At 39.8% G+C, this 16,783-nt stretch overlaps 2 protein-coding genes across 2 annotated transcripts in view; both read left to right on the top strand.

Moving 5' to 3' along the window:
- The window catches only part of LOC137915108 (dual specificity calcium/calmodulin-dependent 3',5'-cyclic nucleotide phosphodiesterase 1A-like), a 48,760-nt gene extending 48,291 nt beyond the window's left edge, over positions 1-469 (top strand). Inside the window, exons 19-20 of the mRNA XM_068758594.1 lie at positions 60-122; positions 453-469. Coding sequence (XP_068614695.1) covers positions 60-122; positions 453-469 — 80 coding nt within the window. The remainder of the gene's footprint in view (positions 1-59; positions 123-452) is intronic.
- Positions 470-13,855: 13,386 nt separating this feature from the next.
- LOC137915103 (neurogenic differentiation factor 6-B-like) lies at positions 13,856-14,860 on the top strand. The gene has a single exon (XM_068758588.1). It carries the CDS (start codon positions 13,856-13,858, stop codon positions 14,858-14,860), a length of 1,005 nt encoding a protein of 334 aa, XP_068614689.1.
- Positions 14,861-16,783: the final 1,923 nt, after the last annotated feature.

Raw genomic sequence — 16,783 nt, 5'->3', positions numbered from 1 at the left:
GCTATTATTAAGTGTACCTGAGGCAGTTGATCAATAACACAAGGGTTGTGGCTTCTCAGGAGATCTGTCTGAAGGAACCGAATCTCCAGAGGGTGAAGGAAATAAGAACAAAGGAGTGGCAGGTGGGCTTATTCCTGCAGTCCATAATCACTGGTTCTAATGAAGTGTCTGCACAATATTTTATTATGTACTGTACACCTATAGGCAAAACTAACACAACTGTCCTGGAATAAATTGTACGGTATGCCAATTATGTAATTCACCTTTTGTTGAAACTGGCTTAATTCAATGTTTATGTTGGGGGGGGGGTGCATTCCATGGCACTGTTTTTTTATTTTATAAATGGGTTTGTTTCATTACATTTGGATTTATATTCTGTAAAGAAGACTGTCTGTAATCTGAGTGTAATCTTACTTAATTGCTAATATTCCTGTTTTGTTTTCCCACTTCAGAGGCAGTGATGGAATAACAGCTACTGCGCAGCTGAACCCACGTTTCAAACGCAAACCAGAGGAACCGCCATCGGCAGGGCTTTGCTGTCCTCTAATGGACACCAAGAAACTAACACCTTCACTTCCTTTTATGTTTCAGCTGCTTTTACCAGAGAACTCCGGCGCTCCTGTATGCAGAGCCTGTAGCTCTACCCACGTGCATTATTCCTTCTTTCTTGCTTACTGATAAGGAAGATTATTTGAACTCAAAATGACAGCAATGATGGTAAGGATGAAGCGGAGCCTTTTGAAAGACTGAAACAGAAAATGTTTGCGTTGCTCTTTTGAAATTGAGAATATTTTCTTTGCCGTATGAGGTGTAGCTATTCTACTGATCCCCCTTCTGGTTTCAGAACAGAGTTTTGTCTTCAGATTAGATCTTGTGTGGTCAATGGAATTTATTTTGGTCTTTACTATATAGCAGGTAAATTCAGATGCAGAAATTAGGAATAGAGTAATATTAAGAAGGAATATTAACAGCTATATGTATAGCATATGAATATATGTGTACAGTACACTGGGTTACATTTACTGGTTCTGTAGCTCTACTATTTTACTACAAAATAATAAGTAAACAAATCCATTAGAGAACTTTACCCCTGTGCTTTAAGAACTCTTCCTGTCAGGCCTTTTACATGAAACAAAACAATGTGTTTTATTTTCCTGCTAACGTTTTCACTGCCTGTTTGTTTTCCCTGCAGACATTAAGATATTTTAATTTTAGTTCGCCTTAGCCAGAATTACTTATTTTGTTGGTCTTTTTTTGTCTAATGTTTGTATGTTAAAGGTTTATATATGTGTACATCTGATATAATGTAAGATATCAAACTTTAATATGTCCAAGAAATAGAATGTAACGTTCAGACATATCACACCCTCTGTGACACAAACACACTCACACAAGTTTTACAAAATGTAAGATGCGTTTATTTACCTCTGTTTTGTAAGATTAGTCTTTGTTTTGCTTTATTTCCTTTGTGAATCTTGCACTAGATGTGTCCAATATCTCACACTTGCGTTGCGTTCGTCAATAGACCTCTTCTTGATACCTTATGTATTTAAGCTGTAGCAAAAACTCCACCTTGTTGGAGAAATAGACAGAAATCTTATATGTGTACTGTATGTCTTTTAATTTGAAGTACATTTATGTTACAGCAGCTTCACCTACGCTGCATTATGTTTAATCAGTGTGTTTACATTGTTCTTGTACGCCTCTTTGCCGGTGAATCCAACATGCTTTTGTGATGCATCTAAGGCCAAACTGTGTTTGCTTCTTGGTTGACTTGTAATGCTGCGTATAGGAAATGCAGATGTTGCTTACTGTGCATATGTAACATGCTGAACCTCTGCAATTCTGCTTCACCTTTAACTGTATACTTCAAATGTTTTACCAGAAGAAAAGAAGCATTTTAGCAGTATTTGCAACAAAGGATAGGTTTTCCTCAAAATTGTGCACTTTTATTTTTGGTTTTCCTTGTATGTGTCCTAATATCTTTTTGGCATCCCAAAATCTGTGGTGCCAAGATGAGGTTCTTCTTGGTATATTTTTTCTAAGCTCATTATAAAGTATACCGTACACGTGTATACCAGTACTTATACTAAAACACATAATATAAATGGGGGTCACAAAAGGGAATATAATTGCATCTGAAAGTCTCTAAATCCATCGAAATTCTTTCTTGTAGTTTTTAGTTGAATACACACTACACGTTTTTGTAAAAGAAACTTTAGTATCGTGCTGGGATGACAAGTAGTTTGTCAGGCATTGAATGCTAATCAAGCTACGTTCTGTCTAAAGAGTACCGTCAGCGGTTAGCAGGCCAACTGGCTGAATGTGTGCCTATATGTGTACTTTCCATTTGACTCCTCTGTCCTGGAAGAAAACGAATCTTCCTACAAGACGCTGCAGAGTCGCCAGTGAAGACTTTTTTCAGACACGTCTGTAAGTCAGCAGTTTGATGTTGCAGAGGTATTGCATTCATAATGGAATATTTGATGGTATATTTGCTGTTTTTAATTTGTCACTGTTTAACGTTTTTGTTTTTTCTTTCCCGTTTGTTCCTTTTTCAACTTCAATTGTCAAAAAGTACAACTTCAACTATGGTTTTGCTTGTTCCTTGTGTGTGTGTGTGTTCCACCAGCTCTGAAGTTAGAAAAAAGTTAAGTGGCTCAAAACTGTACAATTGAAACGTGGAATAATGATTGAATGAATTGAAGTCATGCATAGAAGGAAAAAGAAAATTACACCCTCAAAACCTGCCTCATACCTGGTAAAGTGGAATATGTTTTCTGTGCCGAGGAAACAACACATGTACAGTCTTGTAGTTTGTTCTCTTTCTCTTGCTACTGTGATAGCCTTCCTATATGAATATTTAACAAGAAATTATACCAGCCGTAATCAGAAACATAGCTGTATTTATGACATGTAAAGACTACTAATCACGCTGTTTTGTAATGGTAACAATGGAACAGATTATTTGTTGTTTAATGTATTTCATACTTTGTTTCCTGATTTAGTCTGAATCGCTCTGTCACGACTGATTTAAAACTGTTCTAGTCACTGATGTTCGATGAATGTGTGTGTGTGAGAGAGAGCAAAAACTCAATGTGCATTTCTGATCTTCTCACTGTGACCTGCCCTATCAATGAAGGGGTGTGTGCGTGTGCGCGTGTGCGTGTGTGTGTGTGTGTGTGTGTGTGTGTGTGTAAAGCTGGGTAAATAACTATCACCTCCAAAATCAATCCGATAAGATTTTTTCCCAACTATAATCTATATTTGTCATGTTTTATATGCTCTGTCAGGCTGATACAACTAAATATTTTTAGTAGTAGATATATGAAGAAGGCCATGTTGGTCTGTAATGACAATGATACAATTAAAAAATATGAAACGAGCTAACAGTTGTAATTGTAAACCACCTCAAGTTTTAACCTTGACGACATCCTTGAACTGAGAGAGCGAGAGTGTGTGTGTGTGTTTGTCTGTATGCACGTGTGTGCATGCATGTGTGTGTGTGTGTGTGTCACCGTCCGATGCCGACCAGGCGGCTGTGTGGGCCACCGTTCTCTGTGACTGCACAGCTGGATCAATAAATCTGGACTCAAAGGGCTCAGATCATGTCTGCCTGTCTTTATTTGTACAACACTTCTGCATGTTTAAAGGGACAATCCACAGATTTTACACAAAACCCCATCTGGAATTTGAAAGCTGATGCATGTAGTAAACTGTAAGGGTGTGAATAACTGGGGAGGAGAGGCAGTTTGTGTGCCACGCTTCAAACTAGAGCACTTTATTATGTGCTACAACGGCATGTGAATGAAATTTTCCACAAAAATGCAAACTGCGGTGTTCCAAACTGGATAACTTCTCAAGAAACACCACAGAGTTTCTAAAAAAATATCCAAACAGCTACAGTAAATCTACTGGATTTATGGCCCTAGATTTTTGCACTGAACGCTGGCATGACAAGCTGTTAAGAACTGTTGAAATTAGTAGAATGACCATTTAATAATAATATTAAATTTATGATGAATTATTAAAACGGTTGCTGGTCATCTCAAATGAATGATGAAATATTAATACTAAATATCTGATTATTCCCACATTAGTAACTTGACTCCTACTGAAGTTAGGAGATCTCCATCTCTGCTGAATCTTTTCTTTTTCAGAATAATTTTTTTTAGAAGTTTCTAATCACTATTTCATTTAAATCTTCCTCTCTTTCAAACTCAACTGCTGGAGAGCTTCTTTTTTTTTTACAAGAGAGCAACTGTAATTGAATATTAGTTATCATGTTTAAATGTTATTGCTGAATTAAGGCCATCCGAAGTCTTTGTCATCTTGTCAGCCTGCAGATTTAAGATGATGCCTGTGAGCAGGAACATTTTCCCTGTAAGTACAACCTAATAGCTATTAACTTTATTCTTATTGTCATTATTATTGTTATTATTATGGGCTGTATGAGCATACATTCCTATTAGACTCTCGCCCCTAATGAAAATCCACCATGTTTGTTCCACCTAAACTCAAATGTGAGCTTGTCTCACAGTGGATAATCCACTAGATGTCTCTGTTAGACTTCAGATCACACTGCGACTCCAACAGGAGCTCAGCTCTTAGCCTCAGAGGGCCTCAAGCACTAAAAATGATCAACGGACTTGATGTATACCCTGACACCCTCCTGAGATAGTCGCCATATAGCTCTTTATCCGCCATATATGCAGCTCCACAAACATTAGACACAGAGCGCATATTTATCACAAGCAGCATGCATATTCATAGGCAGGTTGATGGAGCTCGTGGAGGGATGTGTACGAGTTCTCAGCACAGAGCTGAGTGCCGAAGCAGAAGGCGAATGTTAATTCAATTATACGGCAGCTGTTCCTTGGTGCCCATGGCCACTGTGTTTGCACTAGAACAGGAATCTTGTATTAGCTTCCTCGCTATAAAAGACCATTGCCAGGCATGAGAATGGGGACTGCCTGTAACCAAAAGCCATCAACAGCATTGTAAAGAGCTTTTAATGCTTATTTTAGCACAATTGAAGAATTTGGTGAAGCTGCAAAGTAAGATTTGTGTGTTTTTGTTTGTTGTTTTGTTTATTTGGCTCACTGTTGATTTACAGGGCCTTTTTTTCTTATCATTTTCTACTAAGGAACCCGTCAATCTATTTGGCAGTAGAATGTGCAAATGAGTTCATTTTGCTGGTATTTCCTTGTCTTGTGTTTTTAATGTGACATGTGTGTCCTTGTGGCGCTTGTTCCATCATTCTGGGTTGTAAATGCATTAATTTAGAGATGCACAGATGCATGTTTGTGGTCATGTGCTTTGAACATGTGTGGGTCTCCATCCGCTCCCTTACATGCAAATGCAGTTCGTCCATGTGAGTGCTGGTGTTTTTGCTCCACCCCACCTCCTGTCCCAGGCTCAGACTGGAGGAGGAGGAGGAAGAGGAGGAGGAGGAGGGGGTGGATGTGATGGCACACACCAGCCTGTCCCTTCATTAACCGCCACCCTGAGACTTGCTCTGTATAATTTAATTACATGGCCAATGGTGGGAACTTCCGCTCCGATGTTACCTGGGCCTGCTAATAAGTTTACTTTTCCTTTATCAGCCACACCTGCAGGAAGGATGGCCATTAGATATGTATAATGTATGCATGCGTGCAAATGTGGAGGCACTCAAATGCACCTGGCTGTCCTCTTATCACACACAGACGGAGGGCAGAGGACACATTATTTGAATTATTGGCGATATCTATACCTATCTAGATAGATAGATAGATAGATAAATAGATAGATAGATAGATAGATAGATTGTAAATGCCATTGTAAATATTATTTAACATATCTTTATCTTTCTAGCGACTTTGCATTGTCTGTGTCTGTCTAACTTTAAAGTTGTGAAACTCGACAAACGTTTGGTGGACTAAAAGGTTCTTGTCTAATTTTTAATTTTGGGTTGAACATGTTCCTGTAAGTAGAGTATTTGAGTAAATCTACTAGGTTACATTCCACCACTGAGTTTGCTAATATGCATAAAAGAAAGTCCATTTGAACAAGATCACTTTTGGCATTAATTCTGATGAAAGAATGAAAATGGTAGTACAGTTGCCATTTTCTTTGTGTGTTGATCATCTAATTGATTTCATATTTTCTGGTCGACAGCAGAGACTGTAAATGAAGTCTGTTGCTGTCACATGAGGCTTTTTTCGTGGTTGGCCCTGTGGGAATCCATCCTGTGACCTAAACTAAACCGACAACATGTTCAAATCACTTAACTTCACATAGCCACATAATTCAGCATTTAAAGTAGACGTCGCCTATCAAGCTGTTTAATAAAAAGTGAGCCCCATTTATCAGCTGGAAGTAGCACACAGCTTTATTCAGAGTGACTGATCAAGAGCCCAGAATCAAAGGGCTCTGTGGCACGAGCTGCTAGTGTGTCTGGGAATTGGCCCAAGTCTTAAAGAGCCAAGCTTCCCTCATCTTGACTGGGGGCCGACCCCCAAAATAGGGAGAAGCTACTCCTGCTGGCGGCCAAGTGGTTCCTCTCTGGAAGCCTGTCAGGTGAGGGAGTCTCAGCTGCCAACTGTAAGCACCTCAGGTGGGCACAGGGGGCAGTGCAGACCCCCGTCAAGACCCCATGTGACACACAGCAGCGGATGCAGCAGGCGGCGAGCTCCCAAAGATCTGCTGTGAGGTCGCTCCATTTGGCTCCACAGCAGTGATGGATTGTGGGAAATAAAGGCCTCCACTTTAAGACCAGTCTTAGCTCCGTTCTGAGCTACTGGATTTCAGTTGCTTTTCTTTATATGTCTATTTCATAAGCTAAACTTTATATCAGCAAGACACACACACCTACAGAAGAAGAGGTGAAGTAGAGAGAGACAGAGTTGAGAGGGCAAGAAGAAGGTGAGGAAGATTTACAGTGTAGCCCACATGCGTTTATATACAATTATGTAGGTCAGTTAATTGGTATTTAATCAGGGCGTGCTCGCTATGAACGTACTTTTGCGTCTGGGTTCAGAGCGTTTCTGGCAAAGCGGTTTGAGACAGAAATGACAGACGCTGTCCTGCAGCATCTGTTTGCTATTTTGACCAAAGACTGGCGCGGATATTTCATATGAGTGTTTGGAAACTGCATTAACTTGTGGAAAAAGGATATAATATGGGACCTTTAAGTTTTGTGGAGTTGTTTTCTTCCTTGATTAAAAAAATAATTGTCACGTGCATCCTATATGTGATAAACGACATACATTTCCAGTGAAAGATCACACAGTTTCTTTGTTGTGTTGACTTTTTTTTGGAGCTGCCATTCATCATACAGCTCTTCCTCTTTAAATCAAACACGCCACCATGTTGCTTGTTCTTTCTAAAACTGGTTAAACACAGATGGCGTGATGTCATGGAGTTTAACAGAGAAGAGAGCTAGGTGCAGTTGTACTGCACAGCTAGGGGTGGTGAAGGGGGGTGGATTTATTCACTATGAATTCAGTGCTTTCATTTTCAGTTCAATCGAGTGCTGTGCAAAAACAATATAGTTCAGCGTCTGTGGTAGATCAGAACACACAAAGCTTTATGTGAAGAAAGCTAGGGAAAAAAAGATTCCAGGATTTCACAAGTCAACTAAAACTTTTCAAGAACTTTTCAAAAGCTTGTCAAGATTATAATTATTACTCAGAAAAACATGCCAAAGTAGGCTGGTTCTTTCTTTGATGAAGATTGTGAAGGCTGTGGTGATTATGAAGAATTGTTTTGTTTTAAAGGCTTATAATGGTAATTCACAGAATATTTACTGCTGTAAGATATCAAGAACAAAAAAAATCAGACTGAATTAAGAACATCATGATTCACATAAGTGTCCAATTTATCTCAAAAAGTTCCTGATCTAGATCCTGGATAAAAGCACTATTTGTGAAATGCAGTTTTTCTAGAATAACTATGAAACTGATAATATCACCAATCTGATCCAGATACTAGGGTCAGGTTGTGGTCCGCAATTAACACGATGAGGGTCACACTATCGTGGGTCTCTTGGTGGAGTTGGGCTTTTTCAGTGAAGTCTCAAAGTGCAATTATTTTAATGCATCTGCAGATAAATTCACATTAGTCTAGTATTTTTGTATTTTTATTAAATAGTGTAAAAATATTTCCAAAAACAAATAATCTTACTATTTGTTATGTGAATAGATTTATCTTGTAAGAAATAAAAAAGGAATAATAGATATGTTCTATACAGAAACAATCTGAGCAACCATCACTGTTGTGTTGCAGCTGTTAATCTGCTCATCTGCTGACCGTTTTCTAACTGTGTGGTAATGTGAGTCATTCAAGCACCAAAGCACAAGTTTATTTTAATTTTAAAAATAAATGACACATTTTGAGAAGTGACTCAGTAATTCTAGCACACGGCTTATCAGTGTTACATGCTTTTAACGTCGCTATTCTCCACTTATATTCAGAAATGAAAATTGAGTTTCAAACACAGCAAGGCAACGAGGAGTTGAGGACAGTTGATGAGGGGAGAGGAAGAAAGATATCGCATCAACACTGAAAGTGTCGATTAGGTGAGGAAACGCCATTGCAGCCTTGTCAATCATCTTGGCTTCATGCTTGGAGAGAGAGAGGGGGGGGGGGGGGGGGGAGCAGAGATAAAAATAAAAAGTCAGCAAATTTATATTATGAGTGTTTTGCTGCTTCAAAATTATCATTCCTGTCAGCTGTTTTAGAAACGCTGTATATAATATATATGTGTGTGTGATGTCAGATACCCCTTCCTAGGCCTGCTAATTGAGTCCATCCTTATACACTGATACACTTTTATTAGTCTTTAATTGTGTCACATTTGGCCACAGCAGATTGCTGCAGACACTTTGAACGTGTGCGAACAGATTGTGCTTTGAAAAAGAAGCGGGCGCCTCCAGCAACGTCTGCATCCCCTCTCTGTCTGGGAATGGGACGAACATCTCTACATTATACATCTTCAAAAACATATCTATTATTCATGAGCCCATATTTTAATATTATCAGCACTTGCATGCCACCCACCTAAATACCTGTGTGCTTCTTATCAAAGGACGAGTGGCAGCCAAAGTTGCTCTGTTTGGGTGTAATTAAATGAGGTGGGATGAAGAAGGTGACACAGCAGTGGTCCAAGGCACAAAATGAAATCAGATTATTTCTATGTATTCTAAAAAGATCCTGCATCCAAGCACAAAAAAGAGGCAAGGAGAAACTTTGCTGTTGGCTCCTCATGAGTGCTTGTTTGTGTAGCGACCTCGTCAACAACAAACACACACACAGTACTCACACCTGTGTGGGTGGGAGGTGTGGCCACTCAACAGCTGAGTGGGGCAGCATATGGAGTTTCTAATTGGGTAGAGCAGCACAGCTGGAGGACACCAGTCCAGGACCTGGCCTCTGGTAATCAGTCCCACAATCCTCAGGCCTCCTCTGGGGTTTGTCGGATGTGTTTCACTGCTGGAACCAGGATGGCGCTTGAATGACAGCATTTTAGCAGGTAATATTTAAAGACTCTCACCGATGACAGCGTGGGCTTCTAGAATGCACTGAATGTCACTTAGTGAAAAAGCATGAAACCTGACAGTAGTACTAGCGCAGTTCTCTGACCTGCTGTTTAACCTCTGAGAAGGTGAGGAGGATGACCGAGAACTACACAGTGGCTGTACATGAAATTTGGTGGGCGCGGCAGACCCTTTAAATTTTTTTTATTTTTTTTTTATTTTTTATCTCTGCTGAGTTGGAGTTTTTTGCTTGTCTGTCTGTCTGTCTGTCTTTCTGTTAGCAAGATAATTCAAAAGGTTACGGACAGATCTTAATTAAATTTTTAGAAAATGTTGGGAATGTTGTCAGGAACAGATGATTCCATTTTGGTGATGATCCAGAAGAGATTCTGAATTATGGATCCACTTTGAAATATTTGGTAACATTTCAGTCCATGGAGCTTCAAAATGTGTTCCTCAATATCTCGGTTGATTATTGGCAATTGATTATTTATTATTGTTTATGAAATTTGACCCAGTCGTGAAGGGTGGGGACCTCTATCTCACAACCAAATTTCATCTGGATCGGATCCAGAATGAGGTCAGAACACAAAAACAAAAATGTAACATTGAAAGCCCCCATTAAAAATACACAATACTCAGCTCTAATTCACTTTTACTTTTCACGGTTGGTGTATAAAGATGCCAAGAACAATTTAGAACCTTCTGATGAGTATCCAAGTCCAAGTATCACCGTAAGGTGTATTAAAGTTCTATTTGATGATGATCCAGATCACTATGTGGATATCTAATTAGGGGAATGAGCTGCTTGGTGGAGGTCTGCGCTCTCCGAGTGCTTTTCTAGTTTTGAACATATTTGTTACTTAAATATAATCTACTTGACAGATCACCATTAAGTCGGGTGGAAAGTTTGTGCTCAAAGTGCACAAAGAAAATACACATCTTTTGAGTGGAGGCATGCGGGTTCCTGTGTAACAAACTTGCTTTGAGTAGGTTTGGACAAAACAAGCTAACAAATGAATGCAATAAAGACTTAAATTCACGTCTTTCTTCTGTTTTCTTCATAATGACTCGTGTTGAGTTTGTAAACATGGAGTATTTACTGAATAATTTCCCCTCATGAATCTGTACGCATTCCCTAAGGTCTCCTGATGCTTTACAGATGTAAGGCTTATGAGTCTATTTGTCATATTTGTTTGGCTCAAGTCAGTTTTAACATGATTATCTAATGATTTTATGATAAATTAACTGGATATTGTTTGGTCTTTACTGCAGCGTGTGATTGTGTTTGCGTTTGAGTTTAATGACCTTCTAATGTGTAACAGAAAGTCTGTTCAGAGGTGAGTGGCATGAATCATGTTTTTCCAACCTTGATGTCTAATCAATACTCATACACATCCAACAGCAAATATATTAAAGGCAGCAGGACGCTGGCTGAAATTATTTGTTGGTGACGTGAAAAAGGGTTAAATTAAAAAGCTGAATGAGAACAATGTTCTTGATCGATAAATACAAAGCTTCATTCACTGAAAACAAGAGGAACAACATTTTTACGAAATTGCAACCATTTTATTAAATCTATTTCTTCAACAGTATTATACCATTAAAAGGTTTTATAAAAATAAAAACTCTTGCAAAACTGCTTTATGGCATTATTTATCTTTTTTTTAAGCATTGGCTATTTGGAAATATTATTCTGACACAAACAGTGCAAATATAAGTTCACTGTCATGATTTAAAAAGAAAAAAAAAAAGACGTGTCCCTTAACCAAAATAAAATTAATGACCTGCAGACACTGAGACTGTGACCAGGTCAAAATCCTGTTACCACAGCATGAATACATCCTCACCCACTTCACCTGCACTCGTCACCCATCAGACACAAACTCCTTTTAACTACTGACATCAATTGAGAAACGTTTGCAGCTCAGCATGCAATCGGATGCGCCTTCATTTGCAGCTCCGCACGATGCACACACCATGTCTATAAAAACCGATAATGTGATAATTAAAAGAGCTGACAGGCAAGAACTGTCAGCAAGACGCCACTGATTTACCAACCTCTGCTATTAGTCGTACCTTTCAAATTAAAACGCTTTCACCCACAAAGAGGACAAATAAAATACCAGTTGAAATAATTAATAGGTTTGTATCGGTGTGAAAAACAAAAATGTTAAAGGGTCTCGGTGGAGAAAAATCATCACCGCATCGGATTCAGACCCGAAACATGGATTTCCAGCAGACAAAGATCACACGCCACGTCTCTTCCTCTCCCTCTTTCTTTCTCTCTCAACCACACCATGATTTATTACCTGAAAAGACAAGAGAACTAATTAGTGGAGTAATTAATTAATATAAATTTGCATATTTGCATTTGCAATTAGTGCAGTCAACTGATTAGTCTGAGAAGGGGAGTTTGACTCATCGTGTGTGTGTGTGTGCGTGTGTGTGTGTGCTGGACCAGAACGCTCAGCAGACCAGCTGAGGCATTTTTGGGGGGACGTCAGTGATGAAGTGACTATTTTATTCTTCATCTTATTTCTGCGCGTGCGCACGCTCGTGTGTGTGTGTTCTCATTTTTACTTAGAAACACAATACACAATGAATGTCTCTCACACACACACTTTAGGCTTTGGGGATGAACGCTCACCTGTGTGTGTTCATGCTGGGCTCACACCTATAGGTCATCAACACAGTGGCCCTATCGATGGTGATGTCCATATATAGATTGATAAATCGATTTCATTGATTGCCTTTGCAACAAGGTCATTCTTTTGTGTGTGTGTGTACTTGTGTGTGTGTTCCACATAACTGAGGAGTGCATATACCCATATCGAATGCCAGCTGTGCCCCAGTGTGGAGTTGGCGGCGTGCCACCAGGCCTTTTCCATGGGGTGTACTTAAAGTCTACGGTCCTGTGGTACCAACTATGTGCACGCCCACCCCATTATTCTCACACCATACTGGAATTTCTTAACATGTTTTATATAGCTGGTTACTAATTAATTGAGATTAGTTTGTATCTATACCCAACAGAACATTTGTAAAGTTACAATTTTTGCACAATTCAGTTTTAAGAACATTTTTTGGATCTGGATTTTACACTGAAGACGGCTTTGGGATGCTGCTGGTGATGATGTCATTTATTTTAAATTGTTTGACTCCTTTTTGTTCCATCGATTATTTTAAGAAAATAATTGCACAATAACCAATATAAAAAATATAAATACTTGATTGTTGAGACTGTATATGTATGGTTTTAGTCTTTCAATCCAAACAGCAGTAGTACTACTGCATTATATGCGCATGTGTAATGATGACTGTAAAAATATGCTTTCTTCTGACCTTATTTTTCTAAATTAAATAACCAAAATGATTGCTTGTCAGCATCTAAATCAATAAGCATTCACGTATTGTCCTTTCTGTTGGAGAATAAATCCGTTTTCTGGTCCGACGACGCACTGACGAAGTTAAAGTTTAAACAGGACCTGGTGAGTCTAAAGGCTCAAAGATGTCAGCAAATGAAGATTGTGTCCCCAACTTCATGTGCGATGCCTTTATTCGTGTCTTTCCCATCTTCTGTAAATCTTTCCCAATCTCATCTAAATGTTCCTGAATTAATTTGTTATAATATGGAGCCAATCTTCCTGTCTCACCTGTTGAGGATGCCCGCAGACTCGCATCCCTCGTTTTTTTTTTTCTTCCCCTCACAAAAAGACATGAATTCATCTTCCTTACACGAGGAGATGCAGATATTAGTTGTTATCCCTCTCCGCTCTGTGTTCTTGACGGTAAACGCGGGCCTCCCGGTGCCCATTACAGGAGACGCCAGATGATCGGTAAGGAATCGCGATCCCGTGGGACACTGAGCACGTGGTCTCCGCTGCCACAAGACGTCAGCGGCAGATGGCATGGGTACCCGCTGTTGGCATGAGTGTCATTCCTCGTAGAGAGAGGGAGAGAGAGGGTGAGGAGAACAGAGAAGAGGAAAAGAGCAGAGCGCAGTAGAAAAAGGGATAGTAAGGCTAAAATAATGTTCCACTAATTGCATGAGAAGAAGCTGCGGATTCAGATGAGAGATTTGGGGACACGCTCGGCGCGCACTGACCTGAGGTATGTTGTTAAAACGATGTGAATTTAGTGGCTTTAATTGATTAGGTTTATTGATGAAAATGCGTATTCACATTGTTCTTTAGTGGAAAACATTTTTTTTTTTTACATTTTTACTTCCAGTAAAGTTGAGCGTTTTTTCGCGGAGGTGCACAAGCTGCGTGACCTGCGTGCGTGTTCGACTTTACATTTGTTTCCTCTTCCTCTCTCATTTTTGCATAGGAAATATGTTGACACTGCCATTTGAGGAATCTCATATGATGTGTGAGCCGCGATTTGGTGCCAATTATCCCCGCGACAGCATGCCCGAGAGCCTGGAGCAGGAGCGAGCGCACGACCCGGAAAGGTCCAACTCAGACATGAGGGACGTCGAGGACGACACGTCTGACAGAGACGAGGAAGAGAGGGAGGACGATCAAGATGAGGACGGGCTTCCTAAAAAGCGAGGCCCCCGGAAAAAGAAGCACGGCAAGGAGCGGATGGACAGGTCCAGGGTCCGGCGCCATGAAGCCAACACCCGAGAGCGCAACCGGATGCACGGCTTGAACGCCGCGCTCGAGAGCCTTCGCAAAGTTGTGCCGTGCTACTCCAAAACGCAAAAACTATCCAAGATCGAGACCCTGAGGCTGGCTAAGAACTACATCTGGGCCCTTTCGGAGACTCTGAGCGCGGGGAAGAGACCGGATCTGCTCAATTTCGTCCAGACTTTGTGCAAAGGATTATCTCAGCCCACAACCAATTTGGTGGCCGGTTGCTTGCAGCTGAACGCCAGAAATTTCCTCACAGACCACAACGGGGAGGTCATGTTCTCTGGCAGGGCGCCATACGATGCCATGTATTCGTACCCCGGCTCAGACATGAACACCCCGCCCGGTCACAGCGGCAGCGGCGCGGACACCGGCTCCAAACCGTTCAGACACTACGGCTACAGCGGCGTGTACGAGCCCTACTACGAGAACCCGTCCCCAGACAGCGGGAGCTCACATTTCGACGGCCAATTGAGCCCTCCGATGAACTTTAACGGGATCTTTTCCCGAAAACACGAAGATCCGCCAGACTACGGCAAAAGCAGCCATTATGGCATGCGCTACTGCAGTGCGTCCGGGCGCACGGCTCTTGCGCACAACTCCATGTACAGAGTCTCCCCAGAGGCCCGTTTCCCGTACGATCTGCACGTCCGCAGCCAGTCCTTCCAATCACAAGGGGAAATAAATGGCTCTTTCCACAATTAATCAATCAGCTGTTCAACGTTCAACTTTCAGAAGAGATTCAATTCCCCTCTGCAAATGTCCAGAGCGGAACGAAAGGGACTCGCTGAGGCACTGCGAACATGCTCACTTTAAAAATCATTTTGTTTTGATTTTCTTTTAAAAAGAAACATGCCAATCGCGTGTAAATGAGATATGGTGGTTTTACTTGACCTCAAGACTTGCTCCAGTGCTTTTAATTTGGAAAAACACGAGATGGATTCAAGATGGATCTTCTGATTGGTTTCACAGAGATCAGATTAAATGGCTCGCTGCCACATATTTGTTTGGAAACCCACAAATATAAAATAATTAGTTACAAGTGCTGAGTTTTCTCAGATTGTTTGGAGTAGTATTGCAAAAAGATGGTGCAGTGGAAAAACTTTTTTTTTTTATGGGGATCACAACATTTAAACGACATTCAATATTTGTACAAAAATAAAACAATCAGCTAAAATGAAACAACAAGCAAGAAGAATTTAAAGACGTTTAACTTCATCAGGGAATATTTGCTGAGGCGTGATTGGAGTTCACAGATTGAGTCTTTTAGCAATAAAAGTCAATGGAGCTATGCAAAACAGCCGAATGCAATCTTTGTTCATAAAACACGATATATGTATATTTATGGGACGTTTCTCATTGTCAAATATCTAATTGAAATGATGACAATTGGAAAAAAAAAACATTCAGAAACGTTTGGAGCATGTGTTCGGGAGACGACGTCATCTGTACAAAGGAAACGCATTTGTATTTGGAGTAAATAGTGTGGTAACGAGGTGAATGTAAATTATTATTGTATTTATTTATTTAAGCTTTTTTTTTATTATAAGTCCGACCATTTAGATGTGGATAATATATTATAAATAATATCGTGAAATTCTACATTATTAACTTTTATGTGAATTTCCATACATTCACAGTTTGTTTATGTTTCATCGATGTATATTTCACTAAAAGTCGAAGACTGAAAAGAAAATCATGTCGTGGGAAGTTATTAAAACTACATAAATCCGAGACATCATGCCTTAAAATGAGATGTTCATCATCAATATGCAACGAAATGTCCGCTCTGGATAGTTGGATGTGAACCTTTACTCTTCCTGCTGAAGAGCAGCTGATAAACTTCATGTCTTAAATGTTGGTGACTGTGCTCATAAATACTGTTGCTTTTGTAACATCTCCTGAACGACGAATGATTATATTTCTATTTTCCACTTCTTTCACGCACACACGCACACACACACACACACTATTTCTCTCACGCACACATTCAAAAAAAAAACTCGTTATGGATCGAAATATTCGTGAAGTAATGTGTGAATGTTTTGTGATGTGTTTTTGTCGCAATAAAATGAAAGGGTTTTCAGAGGCTTTATGTTGTAATAGCTTCTCAGCTTTCTGTAAAAATGATCGACAGCCGAGCGGAAGGCAATTTAGAAAGTTGTTAGAAAAATAAATCATGAAAAAAAATCGCCCTGGGCGTAATTTCATATATTTGTTAATTATTGAGAAATGAAAACATGTAATAATCTTACATAACCCCCGAATGAGGCCTGATTATTAACTCAGTCTTGAAGTAACAAAGCTTTGCATTTTAAAACTTTTATTCATTTAGTTATTTGACCCAATCGTAAAGGTCCGATTTTTAAATTTTTTTTATTAAACAATTGTGAAACTAAGTAAATATTGCTCGCACTTTATAAAAGTCTGTATCTGAGAGTCTTAATTTGGCTTCATTTCAAGCGATCACGTGATTGATTAATGACGACTATGCCCACGAGGAATTGGGTGTCAGCCGCGGAGCGCAGAGAACTGATCCCAGAAACAGCAGCTTCTCTCCGGAGGTTTTCCACCGGCTGATCAGGACAGTCTCTCCAAATGAACGAAAGTAAAAGTAGGTTTCTTTCC

Source organism: Brachionichthys hirsutus, unplaced genomic scaffold (assembly GCF_040956055.1).
Source record: "Brachionichthys hirsutus isolate HB-005 unplaced genomic scaffold, CSIRO-AGI_Bhir_v1 contig_273, whole genome shotgun sequence".
In the NCBI taxonomy this organism is placed as follows: domain Eukaryota; kingdom Metazoa; phylum Chordata; class Actinopteri; order Lophiiformes; family Brachionichthyidae; genus Brachionichthys; species Brachionichthys hirsutus.
This window is presented reverse-complemented; position numbering and strand designations above follow the sequence as displayed.

Coding starts and splice junctions, on each gene's coding strand:
- LOC137915103 (XM_068758588.1), top strand. CDS start 13,856: ATGTTGACACTGCCATTTGAGGAATCTCATATGATGTGTGAGCCGCGA.